We start from the raw sequence: 23529 nt of genomic DNA on the forward strand, positions 1-23529 counted from the left end.
CCTCAACACCCAAACCTGCACCACCGGGGCAAACACTGGCCTCAGCAGGTCCCCCTCCTCTCCCGGGTGATGGGCTGGATTTGTAAGAAGGGAACCCAGGAAGCCACTTCTGTGGGGCCACACCAATGCCTCTCCTCTCTTTGGGACTCGGGTGTTGCTCCTGAGCACGCAGGGGCTGGGGAGTGGCCGCACTGGACTCACTCCTCTTTAATTGCAAAGAAAATATCTTTCCCTTCTTGCGAGAGCACAGGGTGTCTTTCCTTCCTACCATCAGGACCACAGCCCTAACTCTAATAACTGTAACAGGGAAAAATAATTCCCTGCTGGGAACTGGCACTCGGCTTCTCCTCAAGAGCTCAAAAGATCTTTATTTACACCCCTTGTTTCCTTTAGCATCAGAAAACTCTGTGAGGAGGGGGAAAGAGCAGTTCCATTTCACAGACTCCTTCATTCGTTCACTCATCACACATTCATTTACGAAATATGCGCTGGGTGCCGGATGCCATGCAAAACCATGGGGACACCGAGGAACTCAAGGCGCAGCCAGGGGTGGGGAGGAGAAGGGAGCAGATAAGCACAGTATATGACGGTAGCTCTCAGGGTGGTACCTTGAGGGTTAATGGGAGCTGAGAGGAAGGAGCATGTCAGTCTGTATCAAAGTCCAGGAAGGCTTCCTGGAGGAAGTGACGCTCACGTGGACACTTTAAGCACGTGCAGGGACAGGCAGGGAGGCTGCTCCCGGGAAGAGAAACAGCACGTGTCAACACATGGAGGCACGTGTGAGGAGCTACGAATACACGGGGACGCCTGGAAGACGGGATGAAGGGGATAAGATATTGGCAGGAGCAGGGGAACAAGTGGGAAACGCCAGCTCGCATATCCACCTCCAAAGGGGCTAAATTCTGCTCTGTAGGCCAACAAGTGAAGGCCACCGAAGGCTTCTGAGCAGGGCAGGGCGCACAGCACCAGGGTGGGGGCGCAGAGCGGGGGGCGGATGGGCGGAAGGGCAGGGCGAGGGGCGAGGACACCAGGCGGAGGATTCCTCCCGCTGAGGAATCGGGGTCACCCAGAGGACCTGCAGCACTTGGCACCTCGAACACTTCCCAGCACGAGCAGAAGCCGTGTGATGACTCCCTGGTCCCTCAGGGAGCCATCGTTACTGAGCTGTGGTCCTGCCCTGGTCCGTGCTGACACCAGGAAGTGATGAGCAAGCCTTGTGCCTCCCAAGGCGCTGGGCCAGGGCGTCCTCGTCATCATTTCCTCTCCGTAAAGCGGGGGAGGGGGAAGGCTTCCAGAGCACTTCCACCCCCAGACCCGCCCACACACGAGGAGGACACGCCTCCCACTGGAAGAGGGCCCCCCCCCAACCCCCACGTGTTTGGTCGGGCACATGCAGGGGGCCAGGGAGCCTGCTGACTTTTCTTTTGCTCTGGCTCATTTTCCTTCTGGAGCAGCAGGCTCGTCTCCTGCATTTTTAATAGCTGAGCATATTTAGCAGTCAGCACACACGTGTGGGTTGATAAGGCCCAAAGAGAAGGCAGCGGGCCCTCCCTGCCGGGGAGGACGGCCCCTCCCTGCGCCTGCCCACAGCAGTGGGTTTTCGGGTCTGAGTTCCCCCATCAGCTCACCTCCTGGACCAGGGCAGCCAAAAGGCCAGCAGGTGGGAAAGTCAGCCTGGCTGGCTCGGCCCCCAGGCAGGGGGCTGCTCCCCCGCTGAGCAGGGACTCTGAAGTCAAGTCTGAGATGCTTGTCTGAGCTCAAAACAGCCAGTCATCCTTCCCTCTTGACTTCCACCTGGGGACAGAACCTTCTTGCCCACTCCTCCGCCTTTACGGGCTCCAAGGACGTCAGGCAGGGTATCCTCTGGCCTCTGGCTCCCCCAGGGATGGTCCCTACCCTCAGGACAATGACCCAGGGAAGCGGGGGTGAAAGCACGGGTGCTGGGTGAGCTGCGAGCACTGCCAGGCACCTCTGCAGGGCACAAACCTGGCCCCACGGGGATGCTGTCTCCGGTTCCCCCTTTCTCCTAATGCAGAGTCATTTTTTTACCTCCCCAGCCACAGAAGGGAGAAGACAAGAAACCCACAGACCACTGAACCCGTGTGAGACGCCAGGAGGGCACCTGAGCCCAGGAGGGTGCTTTGTTGTTTTACCTGGGCATCTGAGCTACTTGGGAAAGAGCGCCCCGGACCTGTTGTCTAATCTAATCTAAAGGCCACGGCCATCGCCCGCAGGCGAGCCCTACGCTTTCTTGGCCTTCAGGGGCTGATACAGAGCTGCTGTGGTGTGGGGGGCTGGGCCTCTTCAAGGCCCTACTGGGTCCTGCGGGTCTGTCCCCACCACACACCCAGCCTCGGAATTTAGCAGCTCCTGTTGGGGGCATAACATCAGAGATGTGAGGAGCCACCGTAACACGCCTGTGAGTCAAAAAGCCGGAGGGACCCCGCAGGGCAGGGGGCCGACGTGTCCAGATCTGTGCTGTCTGATGCAGGAGCCACCAGCCACTGTGGCGATCGAGCACTTAAAATGTGGCTGAGGAAGTGCATTTCAAATTTTACTTAATTTTAATTCATTAAAATTTAAAAACAGCTACCTGATTCAGTCATTAGAAAAACGCAGTTATCAGAAAAGTAATATGGGAACAACTTGGATATGTGAGTCTATGTTACGGCTGCTAATTTTTTATGAAATCTAAATACGGATCAAGTGTTTCCAATGACAATCTAGTGTCCAAATTGAGACGTGCCGTAAGTGGAAAACACACAGGACTTTGAAGACTCAGCAAGAAAAAAAAAATAAGAACGTAAACTATCTCACTGATTATACGTTGACATGACAATACTGTGGTTACATTAGGTTAAATAAAACACTGTTAAAAATTAATTTCACTTGTTTCTTTTCACTTTTTTCAATGTGGCTACTAGAAAATTTCAGATTGCATGCATGGCGCCTGTTATATATCTGCTGGGCGGCACCAGTCTACACAATTCGAGGATAAAACCTTCGAGAAGAGGGTGGCCCATGGGATGGGTAGTGAGGCACAGAGAGGACTGGGGCCAGGAAAGAAGGGACGGGCTGTTGTGGAAAGAACACTTGTCTTAGCAGTCTTGGCTCCCTCTGGCCCTTTCTGCCCTTTTCTTGAGGACCAGTCACCAGCTGTCCAGGCCGGGACCCCAGACCTCATCCCACGCTCTCCCCGTGTACTGCATGCCTTACGTGCACCCAGCCCCGAGGGCTGTGGCACTGTCCTCCTGCCTTTCACTCCCACCTGGCCCCTTGGCATGTGCCTGCAACCGCCGCCTGGGTCCAGGCTGTCACCACACCTCGCCCACATCACACAAAAGTGTCTCCACTCTTCTCGCTCTTCCTGAGGGCCCCTCAACCCCTCCTTTCTCCTGCTGTCAGGGTGAGCTCGCTACCACGGAAATCTGCTCCTCTCACAGTGCCACGCAGCCTTTGGGGGGAAGCGCGAATTTCTGAACGTGGCACAGACAGTGGAACTTCAGGGTCACCCCCCTACCCAGCTTCATCTCCTGCCTCTCCCCACATGAACTACTTCTGCACGTTCTGTTACCTTTGCCTGGGACACCCTTCCCACTTTCTTAAAGAAAGTCTCTTGATTGTGGTACAATATATATAACGTAACATTTACCATTCTCATCTGGTTTTCTTGGTCTAGCTTAGTCTTACTTATCCTGCAAATTCAGTGCCAAGTGTGACTTCTTATGAAAAACCGTTTGGGTGCTCAGCCTGGGTTAGGCGCCCTTCTTCTGTGCTCTAATATCTTAGCTCTTATCACATCGTACTCTGTGTCAGCTTATGTCTCTTTTTACAGACTCCCTAAGACAGTGTCTGTGTCTTATTTAACTTTGCATCCCCAGGGCTGCAGTGTACAGTTGTACAGGTTATGCACTGCACTAGGATGTCTGGTTGAGGATGAAAACCACTAGCCAACTGTGCACTCTGGTACAGAGCTGTATCTAGGACTTTTTCTAACTTGCACCAAGGTGCCGTAGGTGACATCGGTGGGCCCTGTACATCCTTAGGGCTTGTTATAGAGTTAGCACACAGTATTACAACAGGTGCTCATTAAGTGTCACATTGAGTAAGGACAGATGGATGTTCTGGGCAAACGTGGGGGGGAGACACGGTGGGGAAGCTGGAGTGACGGGATGGTACTGGGTGACCATGATTGGATCAGTGCCGGATTGCAGACATTCCCTTGTTTTGGGCTAGGGGCCTAACTCAATTCAGGAGGCAATGAGGAACTTTTGAGAATTTTTAAGAGGTTTGTGATTTAGAATCAAAAAATATTCAGGCTTGAAAAAAAGACTCAGAGAAGTTAAGTGACTTGCTCAAGGTCACACAGAAAGCTGGTGGTGGAGCCGGGACCTGAGCTGGCTTTTCTGGCCCCATGCTCAGTGCTCGTTCTTCCTCATGGCTCTCTGGGGGAGCCGCCCGGCACTGCGGCTGAGCCAGTGGAACCCCCAGGCCGAACCGTCCCAGCCTTCCCCATCGCGCGTTCTCTGTAGCTCATTTCTGGACTCAGAATGAACGACCGTTTCCTTTTCCATTTTCAACTTCAGTCTGGGTCCGAAGAGCTGTTTCTCTTCCTTTTCCAGAGATTGGACTTCTCGACCTTTACCCCGGTGGCAGGAGCTCTGTCCTTGGGCGCACACGAGAATCACACCGATAACCTTATCATCAAATATTTATCGAAGCGTTCTCGGCTCCAGACACTGTGCTGGCAGCTGTTATAAAAGTGAGCTGGCTTGATGCTCACGACAGTCCCGTGCGGCAGAACTGTTATGAGCCCCTTTTACAGAGGAGGGAAACTGAGGCACAGCAAGATTGAGCATCTTGCCCAAAGTCCCCTGGCTGACTTCTGCACACAGGCAGGGCTGCCCGAGCTTGTGCGCACATCGGGACGCCTGAGGCTGCCTCGGCAGACAACCCCGCAGGTGGCCTCCGAGGCCACTGACCCGGAGGAGACCCTGGAGCCACCAGCCGTCACCCTCAGCCTGCATCTTCCCTAACCAGCCCCGTCCTCCTGCAGGATGGACCCGAGATTCTAGCAATCAGAAGAGGACAAAGCCTGTCCCCCTGCAGGACAGTGACTCCCGGCCTTGATGTCGTGTCTAAATCTTCTCATTTTATCACAAGGGGCTCTTTAATTGATCTGGCACCACCAGCTCCTTACAGGGTCATCCTAACCTCCAGCGTGCAGTGACAAACCAACTGATGGATGATTTTAGTCCACAGCTTTCCTAAGTACGAGCTTAAGTGCAATCAACTATCATTACGTCCCAGAACACTTTTTCCCTTTAAAGACGTAAATGAGATGGACCCTACAGTCATTCCTCGTCTGCCTGCCCGAGGCCTGAAAATAAGGCTAGAGGCGCTGTAAGAAGCCAGGCCTCAAGTGGTCCAGGGTGGGTCCGGCGGCGCTGGAAGACGCTCATCTTCTGCCTCCTGTCCTTTTTTTCAGTTTGCTTTCCTATCTGTCCATTCCACGGGTAACCTTTCCTGACTTTTTGGTAAAGACTGAGATAAAAAAAAATGAATGAAAAGCCTCTGATTTTTCACAGCCCCCTGCAAGCAGCAATCTCCCACCCCATCAAAGGGGTGACACTCTCTGCGGATTTCCTGTCTTCCCTCTGTGGTCAGCTCCCAATTACCCGCCTCTGCTGGCAGCTATTCTGTGGAGCGGAGCCCCAGCTGGTCCTGGCGGGGGGGGCACTGTGGGGGGCCTGCCTCCCGGGGCCACGCTCCCCGCTGGGCCGCGCTCCCCGCTGGGCCGTGCTCCCCGCTGGGCCGCCAGTCTGTGCTTCTGATTATTCACACGGAGGCTTCTCTTCACTGGGGCGGAAAATTGAGAGGTGACCATCTAAGTGAGGACTATTTCCCTGTTACCCCGTTCTCAGACACAACGCAGCTCAGCTCTCAGGAGCAGAAAAAAGTCCCCTGCCAGGCATATTTCAGTTCCCGCGTTCCCCCCGCGTTTGGGTTTCTCATCCCATCATACTGGTTTTTCTGTCCCTTCCATCCTCACTTCCCCAAATTCCTAGACATGATGCCCAGGAACATAGTCAGAGGGTCGACACCGTTTCCCGCAGTGACAGGGACAAGCAATGAGCACAGACAGCTGCTGGCCGCCAGCACCCGACACTCACCATGGTTTGTCCCTTGATCCTTTCGCAGAAAAGACCGTGTGCTGTCTGCTGCTGGAGGTAAGTAGATTGTCTTTGGGCGTTTTGAATGGCTTTGAGATGCTGCTGGCAGAGTTATGGCCGCTGAGACAGGCCTTTGTTTTCACCTGGACCAGGGACGTCCTGGAGTTGGAGGGCGAAGATGCTGGAGAGGGAGACGGCCTGCACATTGAACCGTGTCTTCTCTCTACAGAGGGAGAAAGAAGAGAGCTCAGCCCGTCCCCTGCAGCAAGTGAGTCTCTCACACACTCGTGCACACTCACATTCACAACAGGCGGAGAGAAAAGCGCTCATCTTGCGATGTCGGCCTCCCGGAAGCCTCGGTTCCGACTACCGTCAGTCTGGACCTCTGCTCCTATCCCATCAACCCGCAGCAATTACATCCTGGATTTCGGCATCAGACGGCATGCTAAACTGACGCCAAGGTTCTCATGGGATGCATTCACCAGGCTATCCTTCTGTAAAACCCTCTACAGGACTAGCATAGGGACGCCAGGTGTCACCTGAACACAGCGGGATAACCACAGAGCCAAAGGGGTCCCCAGACAGCGACTCAGAGGCCACGAGGTCCCTCAGGCCACTGGGTAGGGCAGGACTGTCAAGAGAACAGACGGGAAATTCTTGAACCTGACCTCCAGCAGGAGCCCTAAGGTCAGAGGGCTGAAGGAAAGCGTCTTTGAGAGCCAAAAAGCGGTCCAGCATCTGTTCACATGCCACAGTGGCCTCTCCAGGGCTCACTGAGGTCCAGGACCACAGCTGCTGGGCCAGGACATGCAAGATGACATCAACCCTTGAAGCAGAATCCACAGATGTGGGGCCTGGACCTGGGCAGGCAGGCAGGCTTCCTGAAGTCCTACAGAAAACACCAGTGCTCTGGGCAGACACGCCCCACCTGTTCACGCTCGGTCAGCCCTGTGGTCTCGACTCAACGGGCAGGATGAGGATGCTGACCAGGACAGCAGGTGCATGAATGAAGTTCTAGCGCACACCCACTAGGGTGATTCTTAACTCTTACAGGGTAGCAGATCCGCCCCCCAAGAAAAAAGGCACATTTACACATGCCCCAAAACTCTGCACACAGTTACAGGAAGGAATCCGAGACCCCAAAAGACAAAGGCTCGGTAATGCTCAGTCCCCTCTGACTCTCTCGTGCCTACTACAGGGCCCCATGGATAGTTAGTGCTGCATTAACATACGTGGAATAAATAAATGGAATGATCACCCACGTCCTGATGGGAAGAACCAGAGGTCAGAATCTGGAAATCTCAACAGAATGGGATAATGACAGGTGGGAGGCAGAGACGCAGACCACTTTCTCCTTCCACCCCTCAAGACGAGTCTCGGGCATTTCTCATTGTGAGAGATTTCCGGCTGCTAATCCCCATCCCCGGACCCGGGAGAAGAAAGCCAGACTAACCCCGGCCACCCGGGATGGGACTTTGGGGTTTCTCTGGGCTTCCTCGTACTAACTGGCTGCCAGGTTGCATCAAAGCCGACTGACCCTAGTCCTCTGAGGAAGTGGGAACTGGGCGGGAAATGTGGATTCTGGAGGCCCCTCTGATGGTTGGGTACTCGTGCCTGACCTGTGTTCACAGGTTGTCTCCACGCAATAACTTTACTGGGTAATTTGTTTTCACTGAATCAGAGTAGACCTTGCACGACGCTCAGTTCCCAGAGCCATCCTATTGAAGGTTTGGGAACTAACAGCTAGTTCCAGGGCCTCTGTTTTGATGGAGTCGAGAGAACCCAGGGCTGGAGCCCAGGGGGTCTAGGCTCCGACTCCAGCCACAGCGCGTCCCTAGGCTGGCGGCCTGGAGCTCCCCACCTCGGCCGTCTCAGTTCGCACATCTTCCTCTGCAAAATGAAGCGGGTCCCCAGATGGCTGCCCAGGCCTCTTTCCGCTCCATTATCATAAAGATGAGGCATCCTGACACCTGCTCCTTCTCTGCTCACCCCTCACCATTCCTGAACGGTACAGCAAGGATTACAGTGGAAGTGCTGGCATATTTCACTCGGGCAGGATCCTCCTTGGAGGAACTCATCCTTTATAAAAGTGTCCTGGCCTTTGCAAACCCGTCACACAGGCAGGAAGCAGCCAGGCGTCTCCACCCTCCTCACGGCTGACCGGCCAAGGAAGACCCAGAGAGGGGAGGTGACGTGCCAAGGTCAGGGCCAATGGCTACGCGAGGAATGGGGCCTCCGGGTCGTGCACAGGGGCCTAGCCGCTTCTCAGGAAGGCAGGAAATGGGGTGTCCTGTGACCAAGATTTGAAGCCAGGAAATTAGGAAGTGCAGGACTTATAGCCACTGGAGGTTAGAAGTGCCTCGCAAGTCAGCTCGCCCATCTCTTTGCCGGTGGGCGAGGTTATCAGTTAGAAGGGTTATCAGTTATCAGCCTGCAGGGCAGAGGGCAATGCTCAGACAGCAGCAGTCTTCTCCCTTCAAATCCTTACTTCCTCCTGCCCTTCAGAAATGTCTTGCTTAGCAATTTCTTTTTTGGCAGAGGTTTCCAAAACTAAAATAAGACTTTGCTTTGTGCCACTACTGTTTGGATTTTTCTGCAGCCTTCATTCACTCCCGTGCTATCATCACTCGCTCAAGCTGGCAGAGGGGGCGGGGGGAAGGCTGTGCAGAAATATTCCTCAGTTCCGGTGGGGAGAGAAGCCTGGGTAACGAAGGAAGAGGCATTTTATGGTGCTAAACTAAGGATTCAAAATGATACAAGTAAACAAAGATAAACCACAAGGAAGGGTGCCAAGAGGGCAAAAGGAACGGGCCAGAGCAGCGATTCTAAAGTCATCTTCCCAGAGAATTCTGGTTCGTGACCCTGCCAACACATTCGTTCTGCTGCTAAACTCAGAAAAAAATCACAGCAATGGATAAGCTTTTTTCTTGGTTTTATATTTTAGTTCCATAAATTCTTCTTAAATGACCAATTGAAGGAACAAGTTGCATAGGAGACAATCTTCATCAAAACTGGAAGAGAGCCCTTCACACTGAATTTTTTTTAATGGGTGATTTTGTATTGTAATAAACAGATGAAAGCAGTATTTCCTACTTGTGAAACCATTCCTTGTTGTTCAGACGGAATTAAATCCATCACTATTTCGCGGTATCCCACAAAGGGCTCTGGACTTCTGTCCCCTGAGCCAGGAGAATGAGCTTGCCAGCCACTGGTGCAGGCGAGAAAGGCTTGTAAGAATTCAAAGTGGAGGGCCGGCCCGGTGGCACAGCGGTTAAGTTTGCGCTCCGCTTCGGCAGCCTGGGGTTCGCAGGTTTGGATCCTGGGTGCTGACCTAGGCACTGCTTGTCAAGCCATGCCATAGTGGCATCTCTCATATAAAGTAGAGGAAGATGGGCATGGATGTTAGCTCAGGGCCAGTCTTCCTCAGCAAAAAAGAGGAGGATTGGTAGCAGATGTTAGCTCAGGGCTAATCTTCCTCAAAAAAAAAAAAAAAGTAAAGAATTCAAAGTGGGGAACCCGTGTCAGAGCGATCAGAACCTCACCCAGGAGCTGAGCCTTTCTCTTCCCTCGGCTAAGCTTTTGAAAATGGGTGGACCTGATGCCCTGGGCAGGGCAGCATGAACAGATTTTTAGAAAGATCCAATTCCTACTCAACCTATGTTTCTCTGGTCTGTGAAGCCCCGCCTGTGGATAACCTGCGCGGTTCTGTCTTTTGGCAGAGAGGTGGGTGGGCTGGTGATAGGAGAAGTCAGGGTCTAGGTTTGTTGGAGGCAGATGTGGCCATGCAGGTGGAACGCCTCCGGCTACGCGCTCCAGATTCACAGCACAATCATTCGGATACAAGCCCTCACCGACTTTGGGCTTCCTCATTTTTCCTCTTTTGGTCAAAGGACTGCGTTAGGTAGATCCTGTAATTATTCTAATTCCATTTGCTCGGCCCAGAAAGAGTCGACAGAACATTGCAGTTTTTTAATCACTATTTAAACTATTTTAAGGGCTGAAGCAATTTTAGAGAAAAGGACTTTCCTTCCACATTTTCTCATTCTTTGTTAATGTACAAGAAGCACTAACAAGCTGTAATCAATTGATACTCTTTTTCACCATTATTCTATTTATGCATTTCTAATTCCCACATACTGGTCATTTTAAGCGGTTACGTAATATTCTCTTTGATATGCCGTAAATTATTTAGCTACTCTCTTACTATATACTTACTGTCTGACTTTTCAAAAATTTTTTTACAAGTTATTAAAAAAGCGATTTAGAATTATTTCTTTGAGGTACAGTTCCCAAAACGAAAGTCTGCAATAGTCTATAGCTCTCAGAACACTTTCTTTCCAGACTATGTGGCAGAAAGACCAAACCAATCTCTTCTGCTCATGTTGAATGTGAGGGCCACTTACCGACTAAAGGGAAAACACAAAATCAGTCAGAACACGTGTGCAGGGTTCCGTGTCGACTGCATCAACAACAACCTCAGTGTCGGGTCTCACTCCTTCTGTCCTTTGGCCAACAGTAATAACAGTTTATCAAGACTTTCCTACGCGCCAGGCATTCTACGCAACACTTCATTTATCTTGCAGCATTTAATTCTTACCACACCCAGAGAGGTATAATCATCATCTCTATTCTACAGGTGAAGAAACTGAGGTTCAGAGATGCTCACGGTCATGGAGCTACGAAATATCAGATCTGGGGATGTCTTCAGAGCCTGTGGTCTTAACTCCGAGCTCTACCACCTTGAAATCTCGGAAGATGGTCCACGGGACATGGGGAGCCTGGAAGATCCCCCTGCCCCCCCATGTACAGGCATTCCAGCAGGGCACCTGACTCCCCCAGGGAGAGGACAGAAACACCTTTTAGGTGTTTGAGCAGCTTTTAGGTACCAATCAGCAGCCCCATGCCACAGCCTGAGACCTCAACCCCAAAGAGCTGGGTACCCCAGGACCAAAGACATGAAAAACCAAATCCTTTTACGTTTTTGCGTTTCCACCACGGGAAGTCAGACCATGCCTCAGCAGCTGGCTGTTCTGAGACCAGCTGCTCCACCACACACGCCTTCACTGTCCGGGGGTGACCCCACGGCACGATCCCAGAGACCAGACAAGCAGGGGGCTTGCACACATTCGCTCTCGGCATTCTAAAATCTCTGTCAGTGGTGGGGAGCCCTGGTGTCTCCAGAGGCCTCGCCCCTTGCTCTCTGCAGGGCAAATCCAGTAGGTTCTCAGGCGATTCCATTTCAGTAAAAATTCGGAACCCTCCTCCTCCCTCCCTGTGCTTGTTCGCTGAGATATTTTCATACTCACAGCATCAATGTCCTGCATGTAAAACCTCCACACAGACTCCTCAGGAATGGCTGGGCTGGCCACCAACGCCCAAGGGGGCTCCCTGTGCCAGTTTTAGAAAGCTCTTGTTGGGAATTTTCCAATATGGGTTTGAAGGGACCGATCCCCCCCCAGCAGCCTCCCAGTGCCACGGTCACTGAGGCCCGCCACGGTGGTGGCAGTGCACTGGGACCTCAGCTGGCACCTGTCTTTCTCAGTTGACAATGCTGGGTCTCAGGCCCCACGTCCAAGGACAGGTGCCTGGCAATTCAATAGCCAGGTTCTGATTTATGGGCGGATTCTCTCCGCTTTAGTAGCTGCAGTCAGGACGTTCTCCCTAAAGGACAACAAGGGACCTGCCTCCGAAAGTAGACTGGGGCTGGAGGGTGAGGGCAGAGCGCAGACCTCGGCGCGGGAGCCACGCAGGAACCACGTGAGCTGTGTCGTGTGACCACTTGGGGAGGAAGGCGTTCCCCCAGTTTACAGCTGTGGAAACTGAGGCAGACTAGACTGCCTTTGAGAAACGTGTCTGAAGCCACAAGGCTATTCAGTGGAGGAGCCGGGCCTAGAATCTGAGCCTGCGGTCTCGTTTGCCACGACTGCCGTTTGACACTAAAGCTAGTAACCTGGTGGTTGGAGGAGGGATACCCAATCAGCCCTTCTCAGCAGGGGAGGAAATGAAGATGCTGGAAAGTGAAGAGAGGATGGCAGGCAATGGTGGCAGGAGGGCCGGGCCCTGTAGATCCTGAGCCAGGAGGCTTGGGAGCTCCTCTGGGGCACCCACTCCCTCCTCAGGCCAGAGACCTTCTTTAAAAGGTACTAGGGTCTGAGCGGCTGGGGCGGTGTTCCTTAAAGCACGGCTGCTGGTCACCAGTGAGGTCACACTAGGTCGTCTTTACCCGCTTCACGTCCTACCCACTGCCGGTCACATGCGCTGCCTGGGCACTCTGGCAAATGCCAGTGTGAGCTGTTGGCCTCTGTGCTCATTGAACTCAGTTGTCAGATCCCTCCAGGCTGCTGGGCTGGCTTCTCCGGCCTCTGGTCACTCTGCGCCCATCCATTCCGTCAGGAAGAGAAGCCGCATGCCTCGAGGGCCACGACCTGTCAGGCACTGTGCAAGTTGCTTATACACCGACTAGCTCTAGGAACCCACCCCACACCCCACAAGGTGATACTGCTAGCCTCTTTGTTATCAATGGGGAAACTAAGCTCAGCAAGACGAGGAAACAAGACCAAGGTCACGCAGACCTTGGCCGTTGGGAGGAGAGCCCAGGCCTGCCTGGCCCCGGTGCCAACGCCCTTCCCACCAGGCCACCCTGCTGGGATGCCCTCTGCTCTCTACACTTCAGCGACACAACTTCTCTGACGAGTCCTGACAAAGCATTTCTCATGTTCTGAGCTGGCCCGGGACGCAGCCCTGCAGATAGATAACTTGGGATCCGCCTTCCCTCTCCCCTCGGTGGCATTCCCCCTCCCACAGCTCTTCTCTTGGTTATCATACGAAAGGAGCAAACTTCTGGCATCACCCCTGCTGGGCAGGATTTGGGCAGTCCCAGGGGCTTTCCAGGGCCCTGAGACATTTCCACCAGCCCCCAGGGGTGCCCTCACTAGACACTAACGCAGCTAAAAGAAAGAAACCACCGCAAAGCTAGACGGCGAGGAAATGAGAGCACGTACACACCACGGGGCACCTTCAGGGTTGACGTTTCTCTGGAGAGGGGGCCTGGCGATAATAACAGGAACCCAGATGCGTTCGCAGCCTTTGATCTGGGAATCTGGTGATTTCAGTCTGGAAAACAGACTCAAGGAAACATCCGCGCCCCACCCCCCAGAAAAGTTCAAAGATACTCTCAGGAGCACTGTTTACGGTAGTAAAAATACCACAGTCGACCTGAATGATCTCTAATAAAACGATCGAGAACGACAGGTATGAGGGTTGTCTCAATCTAAGAAAACGCGAAATAGCACACCCAAAGCCACGAGCAAATGAAGAATATCACAAATAACACGTAAAAGCTAATCATCACTTTATAAAACCATAAAACATTTGACACAGATATTATATACACGAATATACAACAGAGATTGATGAGGAAAAAGGAAGGATGTAGGATGGATTGCTTAATGGGCTCTGTTTTTGTTAGGTCATGTAAGTCCACACACAAAAAAGATAGCAACAGCATCACCACCATTAACACACCCCTAATGAGAGCGGGCAAAAGGGAGAAAATAGGTGCACGTACAGAGGGAGGAAGGAGAGAAACTTGTGTTAGAGTCGAACCTCCTTCACTCCTTCGTTTACTAATTTTTTAAGCATTTCCTTGGTATGCGCCATGTGCCAGGCACTAGGATGTAACGGTGGCGGCAGGATGGACACTGTCATCGCCAGAGCGTTCCCTGAGGGTGGGAGACACTCCCCAGATCCCAGGCCGGCCATCACTCCGTCACCCTGAGCGGCTGCCTGAAGGACCTGAGCCGGAGAACAGCCCAGCTGCTGGGAGAGACTCTGCCCGCAGCCAGGACCGCGATTCTCTCCATGGTACCAGGCCTTTTACAGCCCCAGCTGTGCCCGTGTGTCTGGAGCCTCACGGGAGCGGAGGGGTTGACAAAGAGTGCCACCTGCATGGCATTAACTTCTCCGTCAGTCTCCTCCCGCCACAACCACCCAACACACCCACTGCACAAACCGCACGGATTTAAACACAGGAGCCGACCCAGCTTCGGTGAAAACTGGAGGCTCCTAGCTTTAGGATAAGCTGTTAGCGTCTACCTTAAAACGGCACAGCCGACATCATTCCTGCCCCAGGGGCACCAAATGGACAGGTGCGGCGGCAGCTGGGAGCTGGGCAAGGTGGGGAGGCATGGGCTGGGGCATCTTTGGGGGGGGAGATACACTAACGGGGATTCCCTGTATCTAAAATGCCTGAACAGCTGGACTGAATCTTCCCAACACGGTCTTGAGGCAACACCAGTGGCCTTCACCTGGAGGCCTGGGGCTAAGTGCATAAAAAGGGCTGTCTGGTCACAGGCCTGCCCAGTCCACGCCTCAAGAGAGGGAGGATCCTGACGCATGAGGAGGAGACGGTGCCCAGGCCACACACACAACTCAGGGACCACGGGAGCAGCAGAGGGCTCCTCACTCCTGGGACAGTAGCACCAGAGTCCCCAAACCTGTATTTTTTAAAAGGTCCCAAGGTGATTCTCATGCTCCGCGTTAGCGTGGAGAGCCACTGGAAATGTGGACCAGACACTGCTGTCTGTGGACTCAGAAAGATCTGGGCTCAAATCTTAGCTGTCACTCATAAGCTCTGTGACCAGGGCAAATAACCCCCTAAGCCCTGGTTTCCGTACCTATAAAACGGGACCAGTGATGCCCACGTCAAAGGGCGACGAATGGGCAGGTGCCCCTGTAGCACGCTGAGGCCCCCATCTCGACACATGTCACACGTCGTAATTGCTGGTTTACTGGTCTGGGCGTCCTGTCGCTGGACGCACCTGCAGGGCAGGTGTCTTTTCACTCTTTCATCCCCGACATTTCCCCAGAGTCTTGCCCTAACGGGCACTCACCGTGTTCACTGTTGAAGGAACAGGTGTTGGGAGGGCTGGTGACCCGTGGCAGGTGGCCACCACAGTGCCGACTCACAGTGGGCACTTAAGACGAGTTCCACTGATACATGAAAATGTAGCTTTTTAACAAACACAAGCGGTAGCTTACCTAAGTGGAGAGTTCTCTGCCTTCTCCCTGCCCCTGAATTAAAAGTATTCCATTTCCAAGAATCCTACGGGAGCACATTGCTCAAGGAACCCAGGCTGAGTAAAGAGAGGTCCCCGCTGCCTGCTTTCTCTCTGTACCTCCAGTTCCCAGAGCACAGGGCCGGAGGCCCCTCCAGTAGAACGTGCAAAATCTCCAGTCACTGCAGAGCTCACAGCGCCGCTCAGAAGCACTCACCCCACAGGCTGTCGCGGTCCCGCGGCCGCCACTAATAACGGAACCATTTCTGTTCTCCTTGGAGTGGCAGTTGGCAGTGGCAAACAGGAAGTTGTCTTGAAACAGGGTGTGGTTGTGCCCTGTCAATATATGCGTACAGAGGCACACGCCTTTTTTCCCCTTCTCTAGCCTCCTTCTGTTTCCCTCTGCCCCCTTTCTTTAGGAGCAAAAGGTCTGAATCATTTCGGTGAAAACAAAGATTTTATATGACTTAAGGTCAACCACTGCCACCCTACAAACAACCACCTAGGGCAGAAAGGAGTCTAAAATATAGCAAGGTCTCTTTTGCCACCAGTAGTCACTCACTTGTGGCATGAGTGTGTGTGTGTCACCGTGCACGTGAGTGTGTGTGAGCTTTCCCCTTTATTTCTCCGTGGGTGCACACACGGGACCGAGGACCATCCACGGATCGGAGGGAGGGAAGCCCATAGGTAGCCAGTTTCAAGCAATTTTTAAAGTTTGGGTAAAAGAGGCTTGAAATATTTCTCAACACAAATTACATCTAAAAATGACAAAGGGGAATAAACTCCGAGGGGAGAAATGCACAGAGCGCTGTTGGAGCTGCACGTGAGTGCAGAGACGTGGGGGTGACAAGTCGGGGAGGTCCCTTCCAGCTGGCTCCCTGGTGCGATGAGAGGTGTGCTATAAAAATTTCCACTGCACTCCTACCAGGCCCTGAGGCTTGCGCCTCCAGAAGGACCGTCCAAAATAGACTGGTCCCCAACCCAGCCTCTCCTCCTCTGACCTCTTTTGGAGGCAGCCGCTCGCCCCACTCGGCAGGCAGGCACTGCAGCCCTGCCCAGGTCAGGGCCGGCCCACAGCCCGCCTGGGCTCCACCTCGGGCAGGCTGCACGCTCGGATGGTGGCCTGACAGCATGCTCGGCCCGCCTGCCAGCAGCTCTCCTCCGTGACCTGGGCCCAGCCCCGCGCCATCCTGGGCGGTACACGTGCCCTGCACTCACACTTACACATCCCGGGGAGACAGCCTTGCCGTTTGGATAAGGAGGCTGAGCCAGTGACACACCGGGCAACGCGACGCCGCGACCGTTTCCTGGCTCCTGGCTGAGGGCCCTGGCCAGTCAGAACGCACCACTTCCCCTTTAAGAGAGCACGCCCAGATGCGATTAGGGAAAGGCAGAAAGAAAAGCCCGGAACAGCCAGGGTTGTATCCCGAATTTGGCAGATGAACTTGGGTTTTCCTGAACCACACACGCAGAGCACGACCAGAGGCAGTGGACTCCTGAGAGGCTGGGCTGAGCAGTCACCGTTCAGGAAGGGCCGGGGGCTTCCTGCAGCCCCACAGCATGATGGCCACACTCAAGCTGCGTGGGCCCAGAGCCGCTGGCCGCCTGGGGCTGGTCCTGGGCAGCCCGCAGAAGCCTCAGGCCTTCCTGCTGCCCGTCCCCTCAGGGCCTGTCACCCCCGATGGGCAGAGTCCACCGCACCACCCAGCACCATGCTTGGGAGAGAACAGAGACATCATAAAGACTGAAAAATACTTCTGTGGGACATGTTAACTATTAAGTCAACAGGGAGTTTTCATTTGTTCTCGATATTTAGAAAGTTTATTCCCTGATCTTGGCAAGAGATAGTAGATTGTGTGTGTGTGGGGGGAGGCGTGGAATCCAATAAAAACAGTGGTTCAGAAAAGGGCACGTGTTGTAGGATTCCACTGATGTGAAATATCCAGACAGGTGAATCCACAGGGACAGGAAGGAGATTGGTGACTGCCAGGGGCTGGGGGAAACCGGAGTGGGGAGTCACTGCTTCACGGGTGGAGGGTCTCTTTTTGGGGTGATGAAAATGTTCTGGAACTACGGGCCGGTTGCACAATACTGTGAATGGACTCGGTACCACTGAAATGTATGTGTTAAAATGCTTCATTTTGTTATGCGAATTTCACCTCAGTTAAAACGAACGCAGCGGGAAAGCGTGCTTTGGGCAACTTCTTCTTCTACTAGGATGGCTCCTGTTTCATGCAACATTTCTTTATAAAATCTGACTGTTATCTGATAAATTAAGTTAACCCTGGCTAAGGAGTATATGGCTTTTAGTAAGGAAAAATAAAAACAGACCTTTAAGAGAAAAACTTTCCAGTACTCAGAAGTATGGGTCTTATGGAGAATTTCACACCGTGGGGAGGAGGACGGCGTCGTCACGAACCCTGCCACGTAAGCCCGTCTCAGGTGGGGACCATCCCTTCATCAGCTGAACAACGTAACCAAAGCCAGAGAGGGAGTCTCCGTGGGAGAGCTATTCAGGGTCCCTAGGTTCCTGGTTTCCCTTTCTTTGTCGCAGACTTTCTTCCCAGAATGAAGGAGAATGAATCCGTTTCTGGCTGGGAGGGGGCCGTGCCGGTTGGCAAAGCAGAAGTGGTTTTCACGGTTCCATTTCTTTGCAGTGGAGCCAGCGGCGGGGGGGGGGGGGGGGGGGGGGGGGGGGGGGGGGCGATGAGGGGGCGTGACCGGACCGCCCACCTGACCCAGCCCTCCTTTCCCTGGCATTTGCAGCTTTGGCGGGAAATAGTCTGCTCCTGACGGTAAGGCTGTGAGCCTTGTCCTCTAGACCCTAGGCCAGCGGGTCAAGGGCTCAGGGGCACACTTCCGCCCCCGCCCCGGGAGGAATGTCAAGAGGAGGGCCGCTGGATGTCGCAATACTTAGAAGGAACACAGATGAAAGGGCAGGCCCCATGGCCCGGGAGTCAGAGTCTTCCCAGAGACAAGTGTGAGCAGCTCTCCTACAGTCTGCCTGCTGAGGGCACCAGGACAACCGGGAGGACAGAGATGCGGACAGCTCCTGGGGGCCAGCTCTCCCAGGGCCGTCTGGCCCTTCTGGAGCTCCTTCCCCTGCCTCTTTCACCCTGTTCTCTCTCCTCACCTCAGGTGCCCAGAGAATAAGTAGGTGGCCTCAGTTCTCAGCAAGGAGGTGGCTTATGATAATAAGATGCAATACTTATACGACTCTAGGATCTGAGGAGCAGGACATTTGAATCTTCTTTCTAAATACAAAAATGGGCAGCCTCAACCCAATTAAAAAATGGGCAAAGGACTTGAACAGGCATTTCTCCAAAGAAGATACACATAAGGCCAACAAGCACATGAAAAGATGCTCAGCTTTATTAGTGATTAAGGAAATGCAAATCAAACCACAACGCAATCACCACTTCATACCTTCCAGGATGGCTATATATGAAAAAAAACCAAAACAACCACCCAAACGGAAAATAACAAGTGTCTGTCGGCGAGGATGTAGAGAAATTGGAACCCTTGGGCACTGTTGGTGGCAACGTAAAATGGTACAACTTCTACAGAAAACAATACGGTGTTTCCTCAAAAACTTAAACACAGAATTACCATATGATCCAGCAATTCCACTCCTAGGATATATAGACCCGAAAGAACTGAAAACAGGGACTCAAACAGATCCTTGTGAATGTGCACAGCAGCACTATTCACAATAGCCAAAGGGCCATCAATGGATGAATGGACAAACCAAAATTGTGGTACATATATACAATGGAACATTATTCAGCCATCAAAAGGAATGAAGTACCGACACTTGCTACAACATGGACGAATCTAGAAAACATTATGCAAATCAAAAAAGCCAGCTATAAAAGGTGACATATTGTATGATTCTATTTATACAAAATGTCCAGAAAAGGCAAATCCACACAGACAGAAGGCAGACCGGTGGTTGCCAGGAACCAGGAGGAGGGGGCAGGGGAAACAAGTGTTCAGTGGGTACGAGGGTTTATTCTAGAGTGACAAAACATCTGGAACTAGACAGAAGTGGTGCCTGCAAAACACCGTGAATGTACTAGATGCCACCAAACTGTTCACTTTTAAATGGTAATTTTATGTTATACAAATTTCACCCGAATTGGAAAAAAAAGTTGCCGAAAGTGAGGGCCAGGACAATCCACAAACAGAATAATCAGCTTCAGGATAACTGAGAGTTACCTTCAAAACCCTTCTTAGAATCACTTAAAGGAGGTAACTTTTAAGTTATGGTCATTAAGGCGGCCAGCAGGAGACAGCAGACACGCCCCCAAGACAGCAGTTCCCAAACTTCACGGCCAATTCAGGTCCACAAAGAAATGTTAGTTTGTTTTAAACAATATCACGCACTCACACACACACACACACCCAGGCAAGCTGCACTAGCTATTTACAAGCGGAATATTGAGGCACAGCTCCCCTCTGCCAGGTCCTCATCCCTGATATGGCCACTCCAATGATGGAATCGTCATTTCCACCAAAGGGACCTAGGTCTTATACCTTGAAGCTGGGACAGAGAAACAGACTCCCAACAGGCAAGAAAAAACTCCACAGCTAAGCGTTCTCTGCTAACCCCTGTTGGCCCCCTTCCTGGGGCTGTTGGTGCCTCCCCAGCTCTCCAGCCATGGGGCTGTCCAGCCTCTTCCACTGCAGGTCCCAGAGTGGGAGCAACGATTCTTTCCGAGTGCACCAGGTGAGACGGCACCATGGCTAATCCCATCTCTGCTGTGGGGGGAGGGGGGTATTGGGGGGGTTGGGGGAGGTTGTCACCTTGAACCAGTCTAATTCCCCTCCCATGCCACACCCTGCCAAACATTTGTTTCTCAAAATTTCTTTTTCCAGGCGAGACACCCTCAGACATCTTTTTAAACCACTCCTCACAAAACATCCTTTTCACTATTTTCCTGGTCTCTGGCTTCTCTTTAGCGCCTACCGTCCTCCATAAACCGTGGAACTCAGAAGGCAGAACATTACAGATGGGGTCTGAGCGGCTCCTCGCTGTCTGTTCTGGACATCGTTCTCCTATTAATGCAACTAGAGAGCCAATCTAGATTTTTTACTTCCGATAGCTGCATCCCCCCTAAGTCATTTTGCTGCCAAGCCGCATATCCACAGGTGTCCTCTAAAAATGTCATCTTCTTGGATTCAGTCCACTGCTCTGGCCTATGGAGATCTTCTTGGGCCCTGACTCATTAACGTTTTCCTTCTCCTTCTCAAATCTGCCACCTGAAAACTTGATAAGCCTGCCACCAACACCGTTCTTCCTCCAAATCCTCATTTATAATGTGGAAGAGGACAGGGCCAAGTTTGCAACGCAATACATCCCCCAGTGTGACAGTGACCTGTGAACAGCACCGTTGGCCATTCAGAGCAGGTGTGGCCTTGGCCCACATTTCTTCCTCTTCCTTAGTAAGGATCTCATGGGTGATTGACAGGTGGGGCTAACAATAGCCCTCCCCTCCCCAGTGGCTGTAACCACGAGGCATAAAGCTCTCAGAGCAATGCACTGCACACAGTGAGCGATCAAATTCACCTTCATAACTGACGAGAACTCTAAGAAGAAGGAAGAAACCTGTTTTTCTAATTCCCAAACTTCTCTCCTTAGCAGCAACCAAATACAGACACGAGGCAGCTGGAATCAATAGGAGCACTGGCGTTCAAGAGCCGGGAGTCTGGATCCTGGCCCTCCTTCCAGAATTTCCATGCTTTAAGGTTAACAATACCTGCCCCCTCCAGGGCTACTGGGAGGAGTCAATGGGATCAGACAAGCAACAGAGGTTTAAAAGCTGAGTCAGGCTATGCAAACAGAAAAGAAGAGTATTACAATTATTACTGTTATAAATAACTCCAAGATACGACTTCCATTGGCAGAAGCCCCACTGTTAAACCCAGGAGGCCCCTATAGACGTGCTCAGGCTGCCAGAAGGCGGGCCTTTCAGCCCAGAGCAGCTGGACTGCCCCATGGAGCCCATTCCTGACCCCTCGCAGCAGACCAAAACCCAGGCTGGCTTATAAAGGGCAATGGGCCTCCTACCAGCCTGCAGGAGCACACTGTCCCTCCATCGTCACCTGGTGGAGACCAGGACCCGAATAACCTGCAGTGGGGATTTGCCGGTGATAAAAAGGGCTGGGAGGGCTGCTTTTAGTTCCCCCGAGGCTTGACCCCAACCAATCCTTGGGTTTCTGTTCTGAAGGGCAGTTTCTAAGAACATGAGGCATTTGGCTCTGACATCCTCAGGGCAGGCCCCCAGAAGCCCTGTTCTGGTCTCATGTGAGGACATCTGCCTCCTCAAAGAGGTCCCACAGCAGGGGCAGAGGGAGAGAGAGGAATCGGCATGGCCAACCATAAGCCCCCGGAAAAAGGGCAGCAGTTAAAATAGGAGCTAGATTCTCCTTTCCTGGTCCGTGTAAGGTTCGTTTCCCAAGTTCCAGGGGGAATGAGCACTGACGGCAGATTGTGAAGATATATATAGATGTATAAAATTGTTGGCAAGACGTTGCGGATCATGTCAATGAACCTATTAACACATCAGGGAGTTTGCCCAGCAACGCACTGGCAAGAAGAGGCCCAGGAAAGAAGATGATAATTTCCGTCGGATGGTTTTTGGAGTCCGCTGGTCCCCAAGCTACCTTACTCAACCTACCCGTGTAACAGTCTCCCTCATGACAGGTGGGCTGCTGAAGTCAGCTGAGAATCATCACAGGACACACGAAAGCGAACTCAGCCTCTCTCGTGACTCTCAAATATATTCTCTCTTTCTCTCGTTGTCTTTCCTCTGACTACGCAGCCAGACAAAGAGACGGCGCCTGGTTCTAGACACGCACATGTGCAGGAATGAGTCACAGATGAATCTCCGCATCGCCGTGGTTACTGTAGTGTCTGATGCTCCTCCTTAACAGAGTCGAGGCAGGACTAGGCTTAGCTGTTTGGTGTGACGCGCTGAACTGTGTTCCCCCCAAATTCATATGCTGGAGCCTCAGTCCCAGCATCTCAGAATGTAACTGTATTCAGAGATAGTCTTCAAAGGGGTGGTTAGACTCAAACAAGGCCATTTAGGGTGGAGCCCTAATCCACTGGGACCGGTGTGTCCTTGTAAGAGAAGGAAGAGCCCCTAGGGGTGTGGGTGCACAAAGGGACAGCAAGAAGACAGCCATCCGCAAGCCAAGGGGAGAGGCCTCGGGAGAAACCACCTCTGCTGGCACCTTGATCTTGGACTTCCAGCCTCCAGAATTGTGAGAAAAGAAATTCCTGTTGTTTAAGCCACCGAGACTGTGGTATTTTGTTACGACAGGCCTAGCAAATTAATACAATTGCTATACCTAAAAACTGTTCATGTTCACTGGACAAGGGACAGAAAGGGCAGTACGGGGGGCAGAAGACAAGGGGCTCCTAACCTCTGACATAACCGTAGATCGGACGCAGCCTCCTCATCAAGGCGGGACGGTCTCCACATCTGGGATGACGGGCAAATCCAGCCAGCCTGGAGCCTGAGAGTGAGAGGGCCTCCAGGCACAGAAGCGGCTGGTCTGGAACTGCGGGACTCCGTGCCACAGCCCCGGAGGAACCAACGCCTTTTCTCAGCTTACTTTCTCCTTTGGCCTCTTACCCTTGTGGGTTCTGTTGAATGTATGTGTCACTGCTGTGGTTCCAGAAAAAGAGAAGACCGTGGGGGTGAGTGGGCTAATGGCAGAGCGAGGCAGCCACCAACATGTTCATAGCTTTGCCAAACCGACTCGGACCATCTGGCCCAACGCTGCCTTTCAACACGGATCCACTCCATTTCCAAATTCTGCCTGGATGCCTTGGTCCTCCCTCAGACTCCAGGACCCCACGGGAGCCTGCCAGACCCTGGGCTTCCCACTGAGTGTGGGGTGGGCAGAACCAATCCCCCAGGGACCAGGAGAGGAGATGGACTCAAAGGCTCAGGCCTGCCTAAGGGGCCCAGACACACAGGATCAACCACCAGTCCAGCAACAGACCCGGCATTGAGCTCTCCCCTGGCCGGCAGGGCATGGGGTGAGGTCGGGGGATGAAAGCAAGGAAGGAGGGTGTTTTGGAAGGTATTGCAGGCTGAAGCCTGGAGGTGCTGGAGGGGCGACACCCTCCAGGACACAGAACTGACAGGCTGGCAAATGGCAGCGCCTTTCTTCCCAAGGACCACACGGTGGGCGGGTTTGGCCAATTCAAATGCAAAAGCCCAGGGGCGAGGCCGGCTAGGAAAGCTCTCAGTATTCACTGCCATCCGTCTCACACTCCCACAGAA

General features: G+C 52.8%; 1 protein-coding gene across 13 annotated transcripts in view; it reads right to left on the reverse strand.

The window, feature by feature from the left end:
- ATXN7L1 (ataxin 7 like 1) overlaps positions 1-23529 on the reverse strand; it is a 219103-nt gene that overhangs the window by 36488 nt on the left and 159086 nt on the right. For 8 of the 13 annotated variants that reach the window (XM_023638859.2, XM_070265427.1, XM_023638864.2 and 5 more), the window contains one exon: positions 6174-6396. In XM_023638859.2, the coding sequence (XP_023494627.2) occupies positions 6174-6396 (223 nt within the window). Of the gene's footprint in view, positions 1-6173; positions 6397-15446; positions 16563-23529 lie in introns of those variants that run through there. The other 5 variants (XM_070265429.1, XM_023638865.2, XM_070265428.1 and 2 more) reach the window with 4 other exon arrangements.

Source organism: Equus caballus, chromosome 4 (genome assembly GCF_041296265.1).
Source record: "Equus caballus isolate H_3958 breed thoroughbred chromosome 4, TB-T2T, whole genome shotgun sequence".
Taxonomy (NCBI): domain Eukaryota; kingdom Metazoa; phylum Chordata; class Mammalia; order Perissodactyla; family Equidae; genus Equus; species Equus caballus.